The 16,732-nt window shown below is 35.8% G+C and overlaps 2 protein-coding genes across 3 annotated transcripts; both read left to right on the top strand.

Annotated features, from left to right (window-relative positions):
• Positions 1 to 40: 40 nt before the first annotated feature.
• LOC140777947 (ureide permease 1-like) lies at positions 41 to 4,353 on the top strand. 2 transcript variants are annotated; one of them, XM_073122395.1, is made up of 8 exons: positions 41 to 293; positions 1,224 to 1,541; positions 1,736 to 1,874; positions 2,377 to 2,551; positions 3,143 to 3,186; positions 3,267 to 3,388; positions 3,491 to 3,865; positions 4,126 to 4,353. In XM_073122395.1, exons 2-8 carry the CDS (start codon positions 1,305 to 1,307, stop codon positions 4,285 to 4,287), a joined length of 1,254 nt encoding a protein of 417 aa, XP_072978496.1. In that variant the 5' UTR covers positions 41 to 293; positions 1,224 to 1,304; the 3' UTR covers positions 4,288 to 4,353. The 2 variants fall into 2 exon arrangements, with proteins under 2 accessions (XP_072978496.1, XP_072978497.1); XM_073122396.1 differs by lacking the exon at positions 41 to 293 and adding an exon at positions 383 to 661.
• Positions 4,354 to 5,233: 880 nt separating this feature from the next.
• LOC140779092 (uncharacterized) lies at positions 5,234 to 15,737 on the top strand. Its single transcript, XM_073124054.1, has 9 exons — positions 5,234 to 5,400; positions 6,979 to 7,064; positions 7,812 to 8,458; positions 9,727 to 9,853; positions 11,113 to 11,334; positions 11,588 to 11,712; positions 12,264 to 12,799; positions 14,039 to 14,234; positions 14,326 to 15,737. The coding sequence occupies exons 1-9, from the start codon at positions 5,377 to 5,379 to the stop codon at positions 15,108 to 15,110; spliced, it is 2,748 nt and encodes a 915-aa protein (XP_072980155.1). The 5' UTR covers positions 5,234 to 5,376; the 3' UTR covers positions 15,111 to 15,737.
• The last annotated feature ends 995 nt before the right edge of the window (positions 15,738 to 16,732 follow it).

Below are 16,732 nucleotides of genomic sequence, written 5' to 3' on the forward strand. Positions count from 1 at the left end.
TCGATGGATTTCTTCACACGTAATTTGTCGGCACATACTCGCGTGTCAGAGATCTTCTTCCAATTTCTCCTCGAGCCTTTGGAACCCAAATTTATAATCCTCCTCCAATCCCATATTAATAAAGCCATTGGGTATTTTGGTTCTCTAATCTCAGCAATTCCTCGTAGTTTCCTTTCATAATTCACGAGAGTCGATCCAAAAGCCACAGAGATTTAGATGGGTCTTTAACCAAGTGGCAGGCAATTAGGCAAAATACCGAGGACTGTTCTTCGTTGGTATTTTGAAACTTCTATGTACGTTTCCCCTCAATTTGATTCATGTTTAAGTTCGAGAGGTCGCTTTTCATTGCAAAAGGAGAGGCTTTTGGCTCAAGTATATGCGACTTATGCTGCTTAATTATTTACTCTCTTTGTTCCTTTTTAGGATTCTACTCAATGAAAAAATTTCTTTTGTGAAGTTTGTATCTTGCCAAGTAGTTGTTAGCCTTCTTTCTTTTGGCTAGTTAGGCTTTCTCCCTCCCAGATTTGCCTGTCCTAATGGAGGAAGAAGGATATATGTGCCAAATCACCTTTGAGCTAGAAGGGTATTATTCAAGCGAGACAATTTAGTATACCAATTTAGTATATTTCTTTTCCTGAGAATTCGGAGGATATAAGTCAAGGTTGCTTCTCTACTTGTTTCTTTGTGTTTTTTATACTTCAGCATGGTTGACTTTCTTTCTTTTCATAAGGTGCTTATTCCTTCACAATTTTTTTTGTCTTTTATATAATGACTGTGTTGAGTGTTCTTCAGATCTTTTTCTCATGTTAATGAGGTCGCTCTAAGTTATTCGTTGAAATTTTGATTAAAAACTCGAAAGGAAAGTTCAAAGTTATGCGTATTTTTACCAATTGGAGGTAGTGATTGCTAAGTTCTATCCTGATGTCTTGTTATGGCCTCTTTATTGCTTGGTTCCTATCCTCTGTTGATCCCTTCTTCTTTTCAACAGAGAAAAGAACTATGTAATGTGCTGAATTTTTTATAGCGGAAAACAGGAAAGACAGAAGAATAAAAGAGGATAAAGAATATTTGAATGATGGAACTTGAAGATTCTCATGTACTCTGTTGGTAGTTCAGTTGCTATAGAAGGGATTTTTAACTTCTGGCATGAATAAATTTATGCTTACTTGCTTTAGCTGCTGCTAGAAAGAATGTATCTTTGATAACTTGAGCTTGTAATGCAGATTGAGAGACAACAAACAGCCTATGAGTTCTCTACAATAAGTGTTTGAAGACTTACCTTAAATACTGGACTAGTGCTCAAGATGTATGTTGTAGAAGATAAAGGCGGCGCCATTGCACTGATGCTTGCTTCACTTTTCTTCTTGGGCACTTGGCCTGCATTTCTGACTCTCTTGGAACGCAGAGGTCGGCTTCCTCAGCATACTTATCTTGACTACTCCATCACAAATCTCTTGGTTGCTGTTCTCATTGCTTTGACAGTTGGTCAAATTGGAGACAGCAAAACTGATATGCCAAATTTCTTCACTCAGCTTACTCAGGTTAGTCTTTTTTTCTTCACTATTTAGCGCTTGATTCATTTCATTAAGGTGATGATATTTGGTTTTTAGATATTCTTGAAGTGAGGAGAGTAGCTTGAGCAAAAGGGAGGCATATGATTTTGGGCCCTGCAGAACCTCATATCATGTTGATCGCTAATTGTACTAACTAATTTATATTTGGATGCCGAATGAAGGACAACTGGCCTTCAGTCTTGTTTGCATTGGCAGGTGGAGTTTTTCTCAGCCTCGGGAATCTTGCTACTCAGTATGCTTTGGCATTTCTCGGTCTTTCAGTAACAGAGATTATCACTGCAAGTATAACTGTTGTTATAGGTATAAGTTTCAATCTTTGGTCATCTATTCCTTTGAGGTCCTTCTATTTGCTTGCTATGTACTTAAATACAAATAAATATTTATTCTTCAGATATGGGCATCACATGATTATGATTAACTATTATGCTTCAAGTATGTTACAGAGATACTACCACTTGTTGGACAGTAAAAATAGCAGCTCAGAAGGAACAAAATGTCATTATATTAGTTTTTCCAATTTATTAGCTTGGAAACCTCTTTATTTGTATATTGATGGGTGGATGCCATAAACGTTCCTTGATTTATAACAGCTCATCTCATTAGAATTTGTCTTCTCGTGATTTTAGAATAGACATTTTCTAATGATGAATAAAATTATGTTGTGTTCTTTCTTTTCAAGTCGAATTATCTCCTGCTTTCCATATCTTCCTCCTTGCTTTTAGCTTTGAGGAGTCTAATGGGTGGCCACCATCCTAAAGGAAAGCCTTAATCTTACAATTCTGTCTTCTCTAAAAATTTTCAGGCACGACCGTGAACTATTTCCTAGACAACCGCATCAATAAAGCTGAGATTCTTTTCCCAGGAGTTGGATGCTTTCTAGTTGCAGTTTGTCTTGGCTCTGCTGTACACTCATCAATTTCTGCTGATAATGAAAAGAAACTAAGTGGTTCCTCAAGTAACTCTAAGTGTACATTTTGGTATCCTTTTTACCCATCCCATTCCCACTTCTGTTGCATACTGGAACTAAAGATAAAAACACAAGACAGTTTTATTGCTTAGCTGTGAGTAAAGATTGTAAAACAAAGAACGAACAACTGTGACAGCATCTTTAGTTTCAAATATCGGTTTGGCTATGTATTACTGTTTTTTTTTTCCTTTAGTTTCATTTTGATATTAGAGAAACGTTTGTCCGTCATCCAAAATATTGTTGCTATCTCCTTTGATAAACAATCTGCTTTGGCATGGTGCTCATGTCCAATCATTAACTGACATCCTCTCAATTTATCTCCTGCGATGCAATGCCTGATCTTTCCCTCTGTGCTTTATTGCATCCATACCTGTTTCTTCAGATTGATATTTTGGGCTTAGAAGGCTCTTCAGCAGTACAAAATCTGTGACTATTTGCTACTTGGTCTCATCTGTCTCTTTCATGCTTTACTGATGGCTCTTGTCATCTGCATTAAGAGAACTTCTATAGGCTATACTTATGATAGTTAACAATAAAAGCTACACATTGATTTCATTTTCTCTGAGCTTTACTGTGAGTCATGATGTGGAACCATTTGCAGGACCAAGGGGAATCATGATGGCAGCAAATATGTTCTATATGAAGGTACTATATAGTTTTTTCATGCGTTAAGTTTACTAGTGAGTCCACTGAAAGCTCTTTTTCTTCTTTCCTCACCAATTCAGAGATAGGAGGGTTCTTGGAGGATGGAGCTCCTAATGGCACCGATTACAGTCTCAATGTTCAGACTGAAGAAGCTGGAACTGCAGAATTCCTAGTTCAACTTGAGAACAGACGATCAATTAAGGTCAGCGGATATATAAAATTCAGACTAGAATTCTTAGTAATTCCCCCTCGTGTCACCGAATACATCTTGTAAAACTGATCTGGAGACAGTTTCGACATACAGGTGCTAGGCAGTGACGCATTCTTAGGTCTTTCCATAGCGTTTTGTGCAGGCATTTGCTTCTCGCTCTTCTCCCCAGCATTCAACTTGGCTACTAACGATCAGTTGCACACCTTGAAAGAAGGGGTCCCTCATTTAGTGGTCTACACTGCATTCTTCTACTTCTCAATCTCCTGTTTCATCATCGGAGTCGGTCTAAATATCTGGTTCCTTTACAACCCAGTTCTTGGGTTACCAAGATCATCCATTAAAGCTTATCTGAAGGACTGGAATGGCAGAGAATTTGCACTTTTTGCAGGGCTGGTTTGTGGACTCGGAAATGGTTTTCAGTTCATGGGTGGGCAGGCTGCTGGATATGCTGCTGCTGATTCTGTCCAGGTTTGTTACTAGTAGTTCTTGCTTTTCAAAATATTACTAGTTTCTCAAGCAATGGCATCTCCTGTGCACAAGGAAAGTATAGCATAACTCCATGGACGATCTCCTATATATCGACAGACATTAGTTTTTTCTTTTCAAGAAGATCTTTTCTTATGCTTTGATAGCAAAACACCACTCGTACCTCAGGCTTTACATGAGGAAACTATCTAGTGAGAGTTTCTAATAGTATTCTTTTCCAATCTTTTGCTGTTGTGAGTCAGGCATTGCCACTCATAAGCACATTCTGGGGCATACTCCTTTTTGGAGAGTATAGGAGATCATCGAGGAAGACCTATGTGTTACTTGTGAGCATGCTGTTTATGTTTATCGTTGCTGTGATAGTCCTCATGGCTTCATCTGGGCAGAGGAAGACATTGGAATAGAATATAAAAGAAGTTATCATATCATCTAACACATTGATAGCCATTGTATTGTGAATTTGAAAGCTATTTCTTGTGTATAAACTAGTGAATGGTTGCTAAACTTTACCCTTTTGGTTTCAAACCTCATTCATTGTATTCGTAATCATCACCATTCAAGTGGTGCTTTTGTAATTTAATTGTATTTAGTTTTTAAATTTAGTATATAAAATTTTATACGGATATTTCTATAGCAAAGAATGTATATAATTTTATATACAAATTAAATTATAAAAGCTCCTGTTCATCATGTTCATTCTTTTTTCATTTTCTATAGGCTCTTCAAAATGATGACCATTTTTTGCACTAAGAAAGTTGGACCAAAGCATTTTAACTTATAATTTTAAAACTGTAATTAGCATCGACAATCTCCATTAATAGATATCACTTACCAAATCAAGATTTCTTCAGCAGGAATTCATAGCTATAAAAAGGTTGCTTCGCCGTGTCTTTTCTGATTAATCTCAGCCTTCTCGTCGTAGGATGTTTAATAATCAAATAAGATCCACCTGATCAAATCCCAAATGATTAAATAAGGGTGTTTTTGCGAGTGCACCCTACCAAAGTTCCTTATTCACGTTTACGCCCTTCTCAGTTTGATACTTGGATGTGTATATATATATATATATATATATATAATTGGCTATTTAACACAAAAATATTATTTACAGAAAAGGCATAAGGGATTTATTAATTTTATTCTGTATTTTTTTTAAGGACGAGAAAAATTATATCTCGGGTTAGGTAAAAGTTCACTAAAACATTTATGTCATTATCGAATTTATGAGAGTATAAACATAAATAAAGGGTTTTAGAAGGATATATATGCAAAGCTTAATAGTGGCAAGTATCAGTGTACCAAAAGCGGAAGGCCTCCCGCTCTAGTATTAGGAAACAGAGCGTTCCTCTCTCTTCTTCCTCTCTTCAGTCTCCAGTGGCCATTGAAGTGCTCTGCATTAGTCGCGGACGCGAGAGCCGCCGCTTGAAACCCTAGCGGAGTTTGCCTTGGAATACTATCTCTTTTCACCACATAATATCGTTTCCTCTCTTAAGATGAGCGATGCAAAGAGGAAGACGGTGAGAGAAAGAGAGAGAGAGAGAGCTTAGCTTTGATTAAATTTTCCTTTGGATTTTTTTTCTTCTCTCTTTCGTGTTCTTACTTGAATATAAGTTTTTGGTTTTAACCTTTAACGATGTATTGTGAGTTAATTTCGATTCTATTTATATTTCTCTTTGCGTTTGTAGTTTGGAATGATGTGAGAAGCTTCGATTGTGACTGTTTACCTCTAATAAATGATCCGAAAATATTTCTCTTTGCACTTAGTTTGTCATATTCGGCAGCACGAAGTAGGTTTTCTGTTAATCTGGTTTTTGCATGTTTACTATTATTTGAAGAGATTGGATAATGGTTAGTAAGGTATGTGAGCGTTTGTTACTCTATTTTCCTTTGTTATTTCTTTCTTTCCTTTTCTTTAGTCTAGAAGTATACTTTGTGTGCGTTGCACTCAGGGAGAAAGATTTGTTTGTATATAATGGGCCACATGATTATATCAGGGCCTGCATGATTGCTGCGCATGCTAGACATAGTAATAGACAGGCTCTGTAATGGTTGTATTTGGTAAAAATCATTTTAGTTTGATAAGACTAGAATAAGAATTCTATGTTAAAAATGGTTAAAATATAAGAATCGGAGATTTAGACAGTTAAGTTTGGTTGATCATATGAAATGAAACATAAGTAAAACTTGACACCATTGTAAAGACAGGTTATATTTGATGGACACAAGTCACAACACCAGATTGATTGTTTCATTACCTTGGATCAATTGTTCAACCAGAAGGATACACAATGTCATATGTAAAAACTAAAGTTGTATAGATAAATCAAAGAAGTATTTATCAGAAAATAACAAGGCAAACAATGCTTTATGTTGTGTAACTTTGAGCAGAGGAAGCAACATTTTGATAAAAGAGGTGATTGGATTTGAGATCAGAAAATATAAGAACCGTTGACATTGATATTGAGATGGATAAGTAATTTTGCTAGAAAAAAGTGATTGTAGGACTGTGCTGACAAATGGGAAATATCACCTATTAGAAAAGTTGGTGCAAGTATGCAATCAAATTGGTTTGGAATTTCAGATGGTCTGCGATATTGATTGGAGACCAGATAGTGTACCAATAAGAAGTTAACTGATTGTTGTGTGTGGATACTGTAAAGAGCTAATTTTGAACTGTGAAATATCTCTTGTTGAACTTGAACTGCAGAAATTCATCCTGTATATATATGTTGTTCAAAACCTACCAGCTTTACAAAAGACTGACTTTGGCACCTTGTACGAAATGCTCTTTAAAATTTAAATATTGAAAAAGGCTGTGATGACCACAACTTTCTTACTATGTTGAAATTGTACCATTACTGAAAGAAAATTGGATTCATACGATTGTAGCTTCTCCATTCTAACTGTCAGAGCATGTAATGAAAAAATTTCACTTTGTCAATTGTTCTATGATTCTCTAAGGCAAACATTTACTGAAGTTTGTACTTGTATGTGCTGGTATTCTATGTTAAAATGTGCTCCTTGATCTTCTTCTCTTATCTGATATTTCATTTGAGTTGCTCCTGTTATCTTCTGACAATCTTTTACTGTTGCAGGATAAAGTTTGTGATATTTGTGGCAATATTGGTTTTCTAGAAGACATAATAACTTGTTACCGATGCAAGAAGGCTTCTGAACATATGTAAGCCCCCTTGTGTTTATGTGACATTCTTGTGATCTGTATCTCCTTATTTCTCGTAGTCTGGAGTCTAGATTATAGGCATGTTAAACTAAACAGAAGGCTTTTCAAATTGTATAAGATTTCAAAAGACAATGTACTAACCAATGTGTATCTCACCAAACTGAACAAGAAAAAAAAAACTAGTATTATCCTAATATGAAAGTTTCTCCAAATATTATGAAAGTTTGAAACTGAAAACTGTATCAGCGCACATTGAGTATATGAGCAATTCTTTTTCTTTTTGGGTGTACGAGAAATCTTTCTAGATTGTAAATTCTATTTCTTTTCTAAAATCATCTAATTCTAGAGCCCCTTCCTTTCATGTGTTATGTAATCTGCTGGAACCAACAGAACAAGGCTAGAACCCAGCAGACAATTAAATTTCAAAAGAAAAAAAAAATTACCATTTACCAATACTGGTCAAGTTGACATTCCTTTTTTATTGACTGAATTCGTTTATGTATTATGTAATCTGCTAGAAGCAACAGAACAAGACTAGCACTGGCAGACAAAAATTTACAAAAAGTTACCACCACTGGTCAAATAGGCATTCCTTTTGTATTGACTGTGGGTTGTTACAGACTAGTCAAAGGAATTTGATCAAAATTTAAGCATCCATCCTTTTACTCTGGGATTTGATTATATGCAACTTTTAACATTTCATTATTTCTTGTTATCTGCTAAGTATAAGTTATTTCGTATTTTCAGCTATTGCACGCAGAATCAAAGTTTTGTAATTCCTGATGTATGGCATTGTGGTGAGTGCCTACTAAATGCCCCACTTTATGGGGGAAAGATTCAGCATCTGTCAAAGAAAAGAATGTCTCGTGATGACAATACATTCAATACAGAAGGAACCAACAAATTCTCTAATGTGAAGCACGGGAGAAGTCCTGTATTGATTAATGGTTGTGAAGATCAGCTAATTGGAACCTCAAATCCTTTGTTTTCCTCAAGTGTTAACAAGGAGGCAAAATTTCCATTTGCAGTCTCTCCTGATAAGCATTCAATGCAGCTAATATCTCGTAAGACTTCAAAGATAGTTGAAAATGCGAAAGTGAAGTTTATTCCTTCTGAAGAAGTTTCTTTCTTGACCCGAGGGAAGTCATTTTGTAAAAGAACTAAGTTAGGTGCATCATGGCATCAAAGTGATGGGACTATTGCCAGAGTTCCTTCTTGTTCACAAAACACATCAGCTGCTATGTCAACATCACCTCGTTCAAGATCTCCACTGCTTACCCAGCCAAATATGGGATCTTTTTATGCTAAAGTACTCCCTTCCCCAAGAAGAATTGTATCAACTGAACATATTAGCAAAAATAATGAAGTAAAGATACAAAAGAACAAATCTGCAGGTATGAAAATTTTCAGACAAATAATCTTCCTTGTATGATTAGAAATGCTTTCATCTAATTGGTAGTTTTCTCCTTTATCTTTTCCATTCTTCACATTCAAAAAAGATACCACCGTAGTTTTATCGCCTTTTAGCAACAAAGGTTTTCTTTCTTGAAATGCAACAAAATCTACACCAAAAGGTTCTTAGCTTCTTGATTCACCACGTTTGCACATGATTGTGGAATAAGGAACAAAACCACTCCTAGAGCTGTAGGCATGCGCATGTTCTTTATTGGCTAAGAAAGCATCTTGCTCTTTTGTCCTTAATAAACATATACATCCATTACTTCCATCTGCTTCCTAATTTATTTTTTAGATTAAGTAGAGTGAACCCTTAATTCACTATTGATGGAGATCCTATTGAAGAGACTATTTAATACAGTGATTTGACTTTACAACACTCCAGTAAGAGTTGAAATTCAAGTAGGAAAATCAACGTGGTTTCTTGCCACTTAATATATGACATGTTATCCCCATGTTTTCTTTTTCTAACATTCTTCACAAACAGATTCAATATGAAATGCTGTGCCTCATCTTTGTGTTGTCCCAGGACAAAGACTGCTTCAATATATTTGGCTTGCTTATCCAATTATATCAGATCCTGACAAGTATAGGGTTGGTAAATACTAGATACACATTTAAGGACTATTCACTCTAATTTTATTAGCAGAGAAGCAAAAAATTAGAGTTGGCATTCCCTTACATGCTTCTGCACAGCATGATCCCTTGTGCCAACGATGTCGAACTTATTTGAAATGGTTAAATATTTATATCAAAGATAGGCTTCCTTCCATCCAGTTGGAGAGAGGATGTTTTTGTGTGCTTTTCTTTTTGTTTCTTTTCTGTATTGGAGCCTATTGTAATTGTCGGTAACACTTATGATTCCTCTCTGGTGAATAACTTTCCTCTCAATAAATTGATGTTAGCATGCAATTTATTTACATATTTTGCAGCTTTAACAAATAAACCACAATTTATTTCTTTTCAAAAATTGATATTGAAGTAAATGCATAAATGTATTTACTGCCTTATTCCACTTTTGTCATCGGTTTTACCAGGCCTTAATACTTGGTAACTTATTTCAATTCCATAAACCATGGTGCTTCGGAAACCATCTTCTTTACCAATGTTTAAATATGAAATGGTTCAGATTGTTAGAGATGTTTGGAAGTTGAACATACTTTCTTCGTCTATGATAACGAGAAGTATACACGGATGCTTTTGACAGGTACCATCATTAATTCCTATGTTCAATCTAAAGGCCCTGTTCGCCAACAAATGGATTTGCCGGCGACATTAATAATATATCCAAGTGAAAAGCTTTCTAGTAGCCCTGCTCCAGAATTCTGTTGGAAGTAAGAAACAATTCACCTAAAATTTCATGTAAATCAGGTTTACGATAGCTTATTTCTGGAGAAATCTGATCTGTAATGTTTTTTAACCTTCTGGTGGTCGTTAGTCATTACTATCTGAATGTGTGCTATTGATAATGGAGGTAGGCCAAGTTTAGGCAACCTGCCTCGTCTCTTTGATGTTCCTGCCATATTCTGCAGTTCATTTTTGGACTTGTTTGTACTACTAAAGACATCTTGCATGAACCATATTAGGGCATTTTAACTTTCAATTCCTTGACTAGGCTTGTGGTACATTGTGGTGAAAGAAGTTATCTTGTTGATATTTTTGGAATTCAGTTTAGTACTTTTTATAAGACTTGAAGAATCATTAGAGATCATATATTCAAGGACTTCCACAGATCAAGATTATAATTTGTAGAACAGTTGAACTGGGATTACAACACTAATACATGATTGAAATCAACTGAAGAAACATTAATCTCAAAGCATTAAATGTAGTTCATCTTTCATACATATAGAGGTGATCATCGGATAAGCCAAGATAGGGTTGGGCTGGATTTGGGTTGGACTCTTCGGGTTTACCAGGCTGACCTCGAACAACTCACACGCGAGTCACTTGAGCCTGGCTGGTTTAGGCCAGGGTGTAAAAATCCAAGTCATTACTGTCCACTAGCCCGTGAGATAACAGGCTTGGGCCAGACGCAACAAACTGAGCGTAACAAGGCATATTAAAACTGTTTAAGCAATATTACTAATGAGCTGAGCATAAAGGGCTTATCAAATGTCTTTTCTAACTGTCCTTAGAAAATAATTATATACTAGTCTTCAATGCCACAAATTTATGATGTGGGACTAAATAACAATAGCAAAGGCATTGATGGGTCGGGTCGCGGGTGAGCATAATGGGCTGAGTAGGCAGGCCAAGGCCTAGCTCGTCCTGCCAATTGTTATTTCTGGCTTGGGTCAGGCCGGGCCCAAATTGAGTTTTGGCTAGCTTAGCCTGGGTAAAATTGGGTGGGTCGGGCCCAATGATCACGTCTACATGCATGTAATAAGTGCAAGCTTGATTTTGCTAATGTACGTCTCGGGAGGATATGCGGAACATTTCCTTTAATCTAGCCATTTATGTATTTCCTACAGATTTACTTGTTTACATTTAAACTTCACATGTGCAAATATATGGGAGCAGTATGCTTCTTACCTTTGTACAATTTCTTGTTAGTTACATTTCTCAACAATTAGTGTTTTATTGTTTGTAGGGGGACCTTTGAATTTGTTGATGTCGTGAACCAGATTTTCGATGGAATTCAAGCCCATTTCCCTCGACAAGTTTTGCCCAAAGTATATGAAGCTTCAAAACAACTTCCTCAAAAGTTAAAGCTGGAGATTGTACCTCGCCATGATTCCTGGCCAAAGATATTCAAGTTAGATCCACCCGACTATGCTGACATTGGGATATACTTCTCATGTGCACTTGCTAGGTATGTGATAGTCACCTGATACTGTATCCAAACTTTATCCTAGATTCTACTATCGGGAGCTGAAGACCATTGCTGCTGGATAAGTTCCTCTCTGCTGTAAGGCTTGAGTATCCGCTTCTCAAATCTAAGAAACAGCCACTATATTAACTCTCTAGTGGCCACTCTGTACAATGTGGTGCTTCATTTATCTTTGTTCACGTTTGATATGCAGTATTTTTTCTTTCTTAAAATATTAAGTATACTTACATTATAGGTACAAAGAGAAGTACATCCGTTTCCTGGAGAGGATTTCTTCACGTGATTGTGCTATGCAGGCTTATATGAGCAATATCAGGTTGCTGATATATTCATCTAATGTACTTCCAGCAGATTTTCAATGTAAGTTTTTTTACAAAACTAAGCTTCTCTTTTTTCTGCAGTTAATACTTATTATGAAGAATAAGGAAATTCTTCTTTTTACAGTTTCTCCTAATTGTTTAGATATTTTCAATTTTCTCAAGTTACCAATTGGAAGTTGATTTTCTAAGTTTTCTTTAAGCTTTATTTTCATTTTTGTCCTGTTCACTAGCATATAGTTGCATATGATGAACTGCTCGTCTTTTGTTGTTAATAAATAGTCTTGCAATTTGTTATTCATGCAATAGCCTTTAACTGCAGACGGACCTGAATCTTATGTGCTTCACAGTTCGAATCGCAGAATCACAAGCTCACGAATTTCATTTGATGGATAAGTACAAGTTCAAATCTATTACAATTTGTGCAATAACCTTTAACTGCAGATAGACTTGAATTTTATGCCCAACATGCTCATACTTCAAAGCTCTATCTCTTCAAAAAAAATTTCTCTCAAAATTTGCTATGATGGTAGGACTCTGTCTAAAAGGACTTAAAATATGAGGTTGGACTAATATTATTGATGTTTGCAACAGGTATAGATGGACAAATTTACTTATGGGGTCTATTTCAAAGATGTAAGAAGAAGAATCAAGATAAACAGGAGCAATCTCCATCCTGCAAACCATCTATTAATATGAAAATCAACAGCTGTCTTCAATCAAGTGCATTCCTTCAAGGCATGTCTGAGGAAGTAGACATGAAAATTGATGTGCTAGGGGACCGAGAGATACAAAGGGTTGATAAACCAATACAAAGACTTGATGGTCCACCTGGCTTTGCTAAAGATGCTCCTCCTGGCTTTTCTAAACCAATTTCAAGTGATGTAAATCACGTAAAACAATCTGTGGACAGGTTTTCCTTGAAGAAAAAGTTGTCAAAGCTAATTGACACAGAGGTTCCACCTGGGTTTTTTAAAACCCCAACTATGAAGCAGGTGAGTGGCTCGTCTGTCAAATTTAACAGTCAACATCTGTTTACACTAGAAAACAACAGACTATCTGTGAAGGGTGGAGGGTACTTTGTAGGAGCTGCTCCAAAAGCAAGGGAAATGCAACCAAAGCATCCTCAGGTGCAAAACCACTGGACTCATTGAGCTTCTGCTTGTGCAAACCTATTTTGGTTTGATAGAATCAACACAGCTTGTTAATTTTTATCTCTTCTTTATACTTTCTATCTTGCCTCTATTTCCTTGCTATTTTCTTGATCAATTGGCAGTAGATATTAACGTTTTCAAGTACATAGTGCTGTTCATGGATTATAGAGATCTGCTATTTTTCTAGTCTTAACCACAGAAATGATCAAGTATATAGTGCTGTTTGCTATCTACATATGTATCTTCTATTTATCTAGTTTTAACCACTAGTATGATCAATCAATTTATCCTATAAACATTATGGATCACAGTTTAATTCCTTGAGGTCCTTTAGAGTTTGTTAGTTAACCAATTCACCCCAAAAGTTATGCTTATAAGTATTGGGCCAACAATGAATATCATACCTAACATGCCCATGTGTAACCTGTGTATACCGCACATGAGTTGGATGATAAATAAGAGGATGTGTGGTCCATGAACATCAAAATAGAATAGATAATGGAAACTATGAATTAATTCGAATTAGTGAGGGTTAAACTTTGAACTCGTGACGTGACATCTAGGCTATACTTGACCACAAAGTTTAAATTGATAGGTAATGGACCAACAATGTATATCAGAACCAAACAAAGTTAATTTCTTAAGGTTAAACTTTGAACTCGTGACGTGACATCTAGGCTATACTTGACCACAAAGTTTAAATTGATAGGTAATGGACCAACAATGTATATCAGAACCAAACAAAGTTAATTTCTTAACATCTTGCTAGCATCAATTTTACATTCTTTAGGAAAACAAAAATCTAGGCAAAATCATGAAGTGTGAATTTGGGTAAGATGGAACAACCACCCAGTTGTTTATAATTTCAAACTCATGCATTCTCAAGCAACCTATATTAGAAGAAACTGCTTTAGTATCTGATGCATAGAACATATAACAAATGGACTATCATAACATGATCTGCTGAAAAATTTCACATTTTCTTAACTGCAATTTAGCTGGAACCTGCAGTATCCAGTTGTTGTAAATTAGAAGGGAAGGTCTAGAACAAAAAAGATCTTTTTAACTGACAGATATCAGGTGTAATAAGCATATTATGCTAGGAAAGTGTTTGCCCAAATAGAGACTGATACATGCATAATGTGTAAACTTTGGTGCATGATAAGTTAAAATATATGTTCTCTTCTGAGTTTAGGGCTGCATTCTTATGAGCAGGCAGCAGATCATCTCAACAAGCCTGTGAAGAACTTCACGGGTGGTTTGGGTCCCTCAGTTAAAAAGAAGAGAGGCATTACCTCCGATGAACAAGTTCTCCAAGATACTAATCCACCCATGATAAGTATGAAAACTCCATCTATATCTGCAAAGGGAAATAAGTGTTCATCTAACAACCTTTTTCCTGAAAAGCACGGTAAACTTGGTGAATCTGTATCACTGATTACATTTTTTTTTCTCACAAGAAAGGCAAGAAAGTGAATTCTCCAAGGCAACAAATCATGCAGGTTACAGAGAACTGCCCAAAACAGAGACTGTAGTTCGCTGTCTCTGTGCAGACGCAACACCAAAAGGAGGAAAGATGGAAGTTAGCAGGATTTCTGATGTAGGTAAACCGGAATTGTCATATGAGACTAACTGGATGGAGAATAGAACGACAGGCAGCATTAATAGATTAGTTGACAAGGTAACCAAACTGGAAGGACATATGATTAACCAGGGCACCATGGATGAAGTTCAAGTGAGCAAGATAATAGTTCCTGATAAAGCAAACTCCAAAGAAGATGAAGGGAGGTACAAGGCGGTGCACCATAGCACACCAAACTTAATGGATAAACAAATATCTTTAGTCTCAGCACATTATGACACTCCATTGCCAAGCCCTGCACAGCCATCCCAATCAAATAAATCAACTAGTCAAGAAAGAACAAAGACAGTAACAGAAAGCCAGACAATGACTTCAAAGGAATCAAATGTAAATGAGCATGAAGGTATTTGCAACATGCGAAGGCAGAGTGAGCAACTGTCTTTGGTGTCCTGTTGTTATGACAGCCCATTTAGCAATCCTGATCAGGCACTACAGTCTGCAGGCACTGTGGCACTCCCCCTTTTTCCTGAGGTGGCTGCAAAGGATCATGAAATCAAGATCAGCACAGAGAGGCAAGATGTCTGTCCGGAACTTAGCTTGTCGAGACCACAATATGTGAAGAATGGGAGTGCGTGGGTCTCATCAATTTCAAAGGACGTCCTTGAGCAGGATGGCTGTGGGGATGATCTCTATTTAAAACTATGACCCTCAAAGTAAATACGATACTGACCTAGAAAATTTACTCTATAGATATAGTAGCATGCAAATCTGTTCAGTGTACAGTTCTTTTGGTGGAGGATAATGCTCTATAACATCTCAAGTCAATTAACACTTCCATCAAATTAGATTGGACTTCTGTGGAGCTATCAAACGGTTTACGTAGAACCAGCCATCTTGTGAGTTACATTCAGCTCATTTGCATTTTGCACTTTCCAGTTTGACTCTGTAAATTTCTGTGGCACAATTGTAGGTTTTAACAATTTCGCTGCATATAAATTTCATCAAAGCTGGCAATTAACTTGATCTCAAGTATTCCGATATTTGCCAGTTATCTCGTGCATTTTGAAATATAACTTTGCCTCACTGAGTTAAGAGCCTATGATCTAGGAAATGCAAATGCATCCATCCAACGACTCCCTAAACGTAGAGTCGGAGAAGAATTATTTTATGCCTTCCAGGTGTGGCAGGTTTTTAAACACAATTGGTTGACACCGGCATACATCAAGCAACAGTGAGTAGATAAACATTCTTCTCAGGAAAAATTTGTTGACTCTATCATTATGAATAGATTACTACACATTAATGAACTTCAACTTAGAAGCTGACATTTTTCTGATGAACTCTAAAAGGCAGCTATTTCACTATTTTTGTACGGCACTGTGGAATGACTAGAAGCATGTGCAGCTTTTTTATTAACAAAATGTGTTCAAGTTTTGCCTTTTCTTAACAGTCATTCGCATAATGCTTAATTTATAAGATGTTTTCCCTTGTGTAATCCAACTGATTGCCTTCAATTTGCGTAGCATAATTGGTATAGATGGGATGGGATGGATATTGTTAACTCACACTACTCCAAAATGCTAAACTATGAAAATAGTAGCATTTTATATTTTATATTCTAATACTTCTGTTTCTAAGCTATATCTTAATTAGCCTAGAATTAGACTTGGATGGAAGTTTTATAGTTTAAACGACAATGCGTCTGATTAATTGAACTAAAGAGTCTTCACTCTAATATCATTTTAATTCGCGATGTTTAGCATTAGGTTCCTCTTAAATTCTTCTTGTAATCAAATACTTATTTGTATTCTTAGTTAAACGTTGCATAAATTATACACAAAATTTTATTATAAATAGACAGTATAATAAAGTTATGTATATTTTCTAAGCAAGAATTTTATTACATTTATTTATAGTTTAGTAATCAAACATAATTTTTATGTACACTTATTTAGGGTAATCAAAATAGTTTACAAATAAATAATAAAATATGAATAAAATTATAGATGAACCTGAAATTTAAGATAACATATAATTTGGTAGGTTTGAGTTGTTTGAACTGAAAACTAAAATAAGATTTTCTTTTGTATACACATCATCTATATTTTGAAATGTTTCTACTTGCAGCACTAAATATAGGATTCACATATACAACCATAGAAATTCGGTGATGCATAATTACATTAATTTGTTGTGCAAAATAAAAATAAAATTTATATCATGCAAAATAGAAAAGCTTTTTAATTTTAGATGTCCGAAAAAGAAAAGGAGAAAAGAATCCCCAATTCGAAATTTTCAAAAACATTCGTACCGGTACCGCGCTGGAA

This window comes from Typha angustifolia, chromosome 15, assembly GCF_048772165.1.
Source record: "Typha angustifolia cultivar Huaian chromosome 15, ASM4877216v1, whole genome shotgun sequence".
In the NCBI taxonomy this organism is placed as follows: domain Eukaryota; kingdom Viridiplantae; phylum Streptophyta; class Magnoliopsida; order Poales; family Typhaceae; genus Typha; species Typha angustifolia.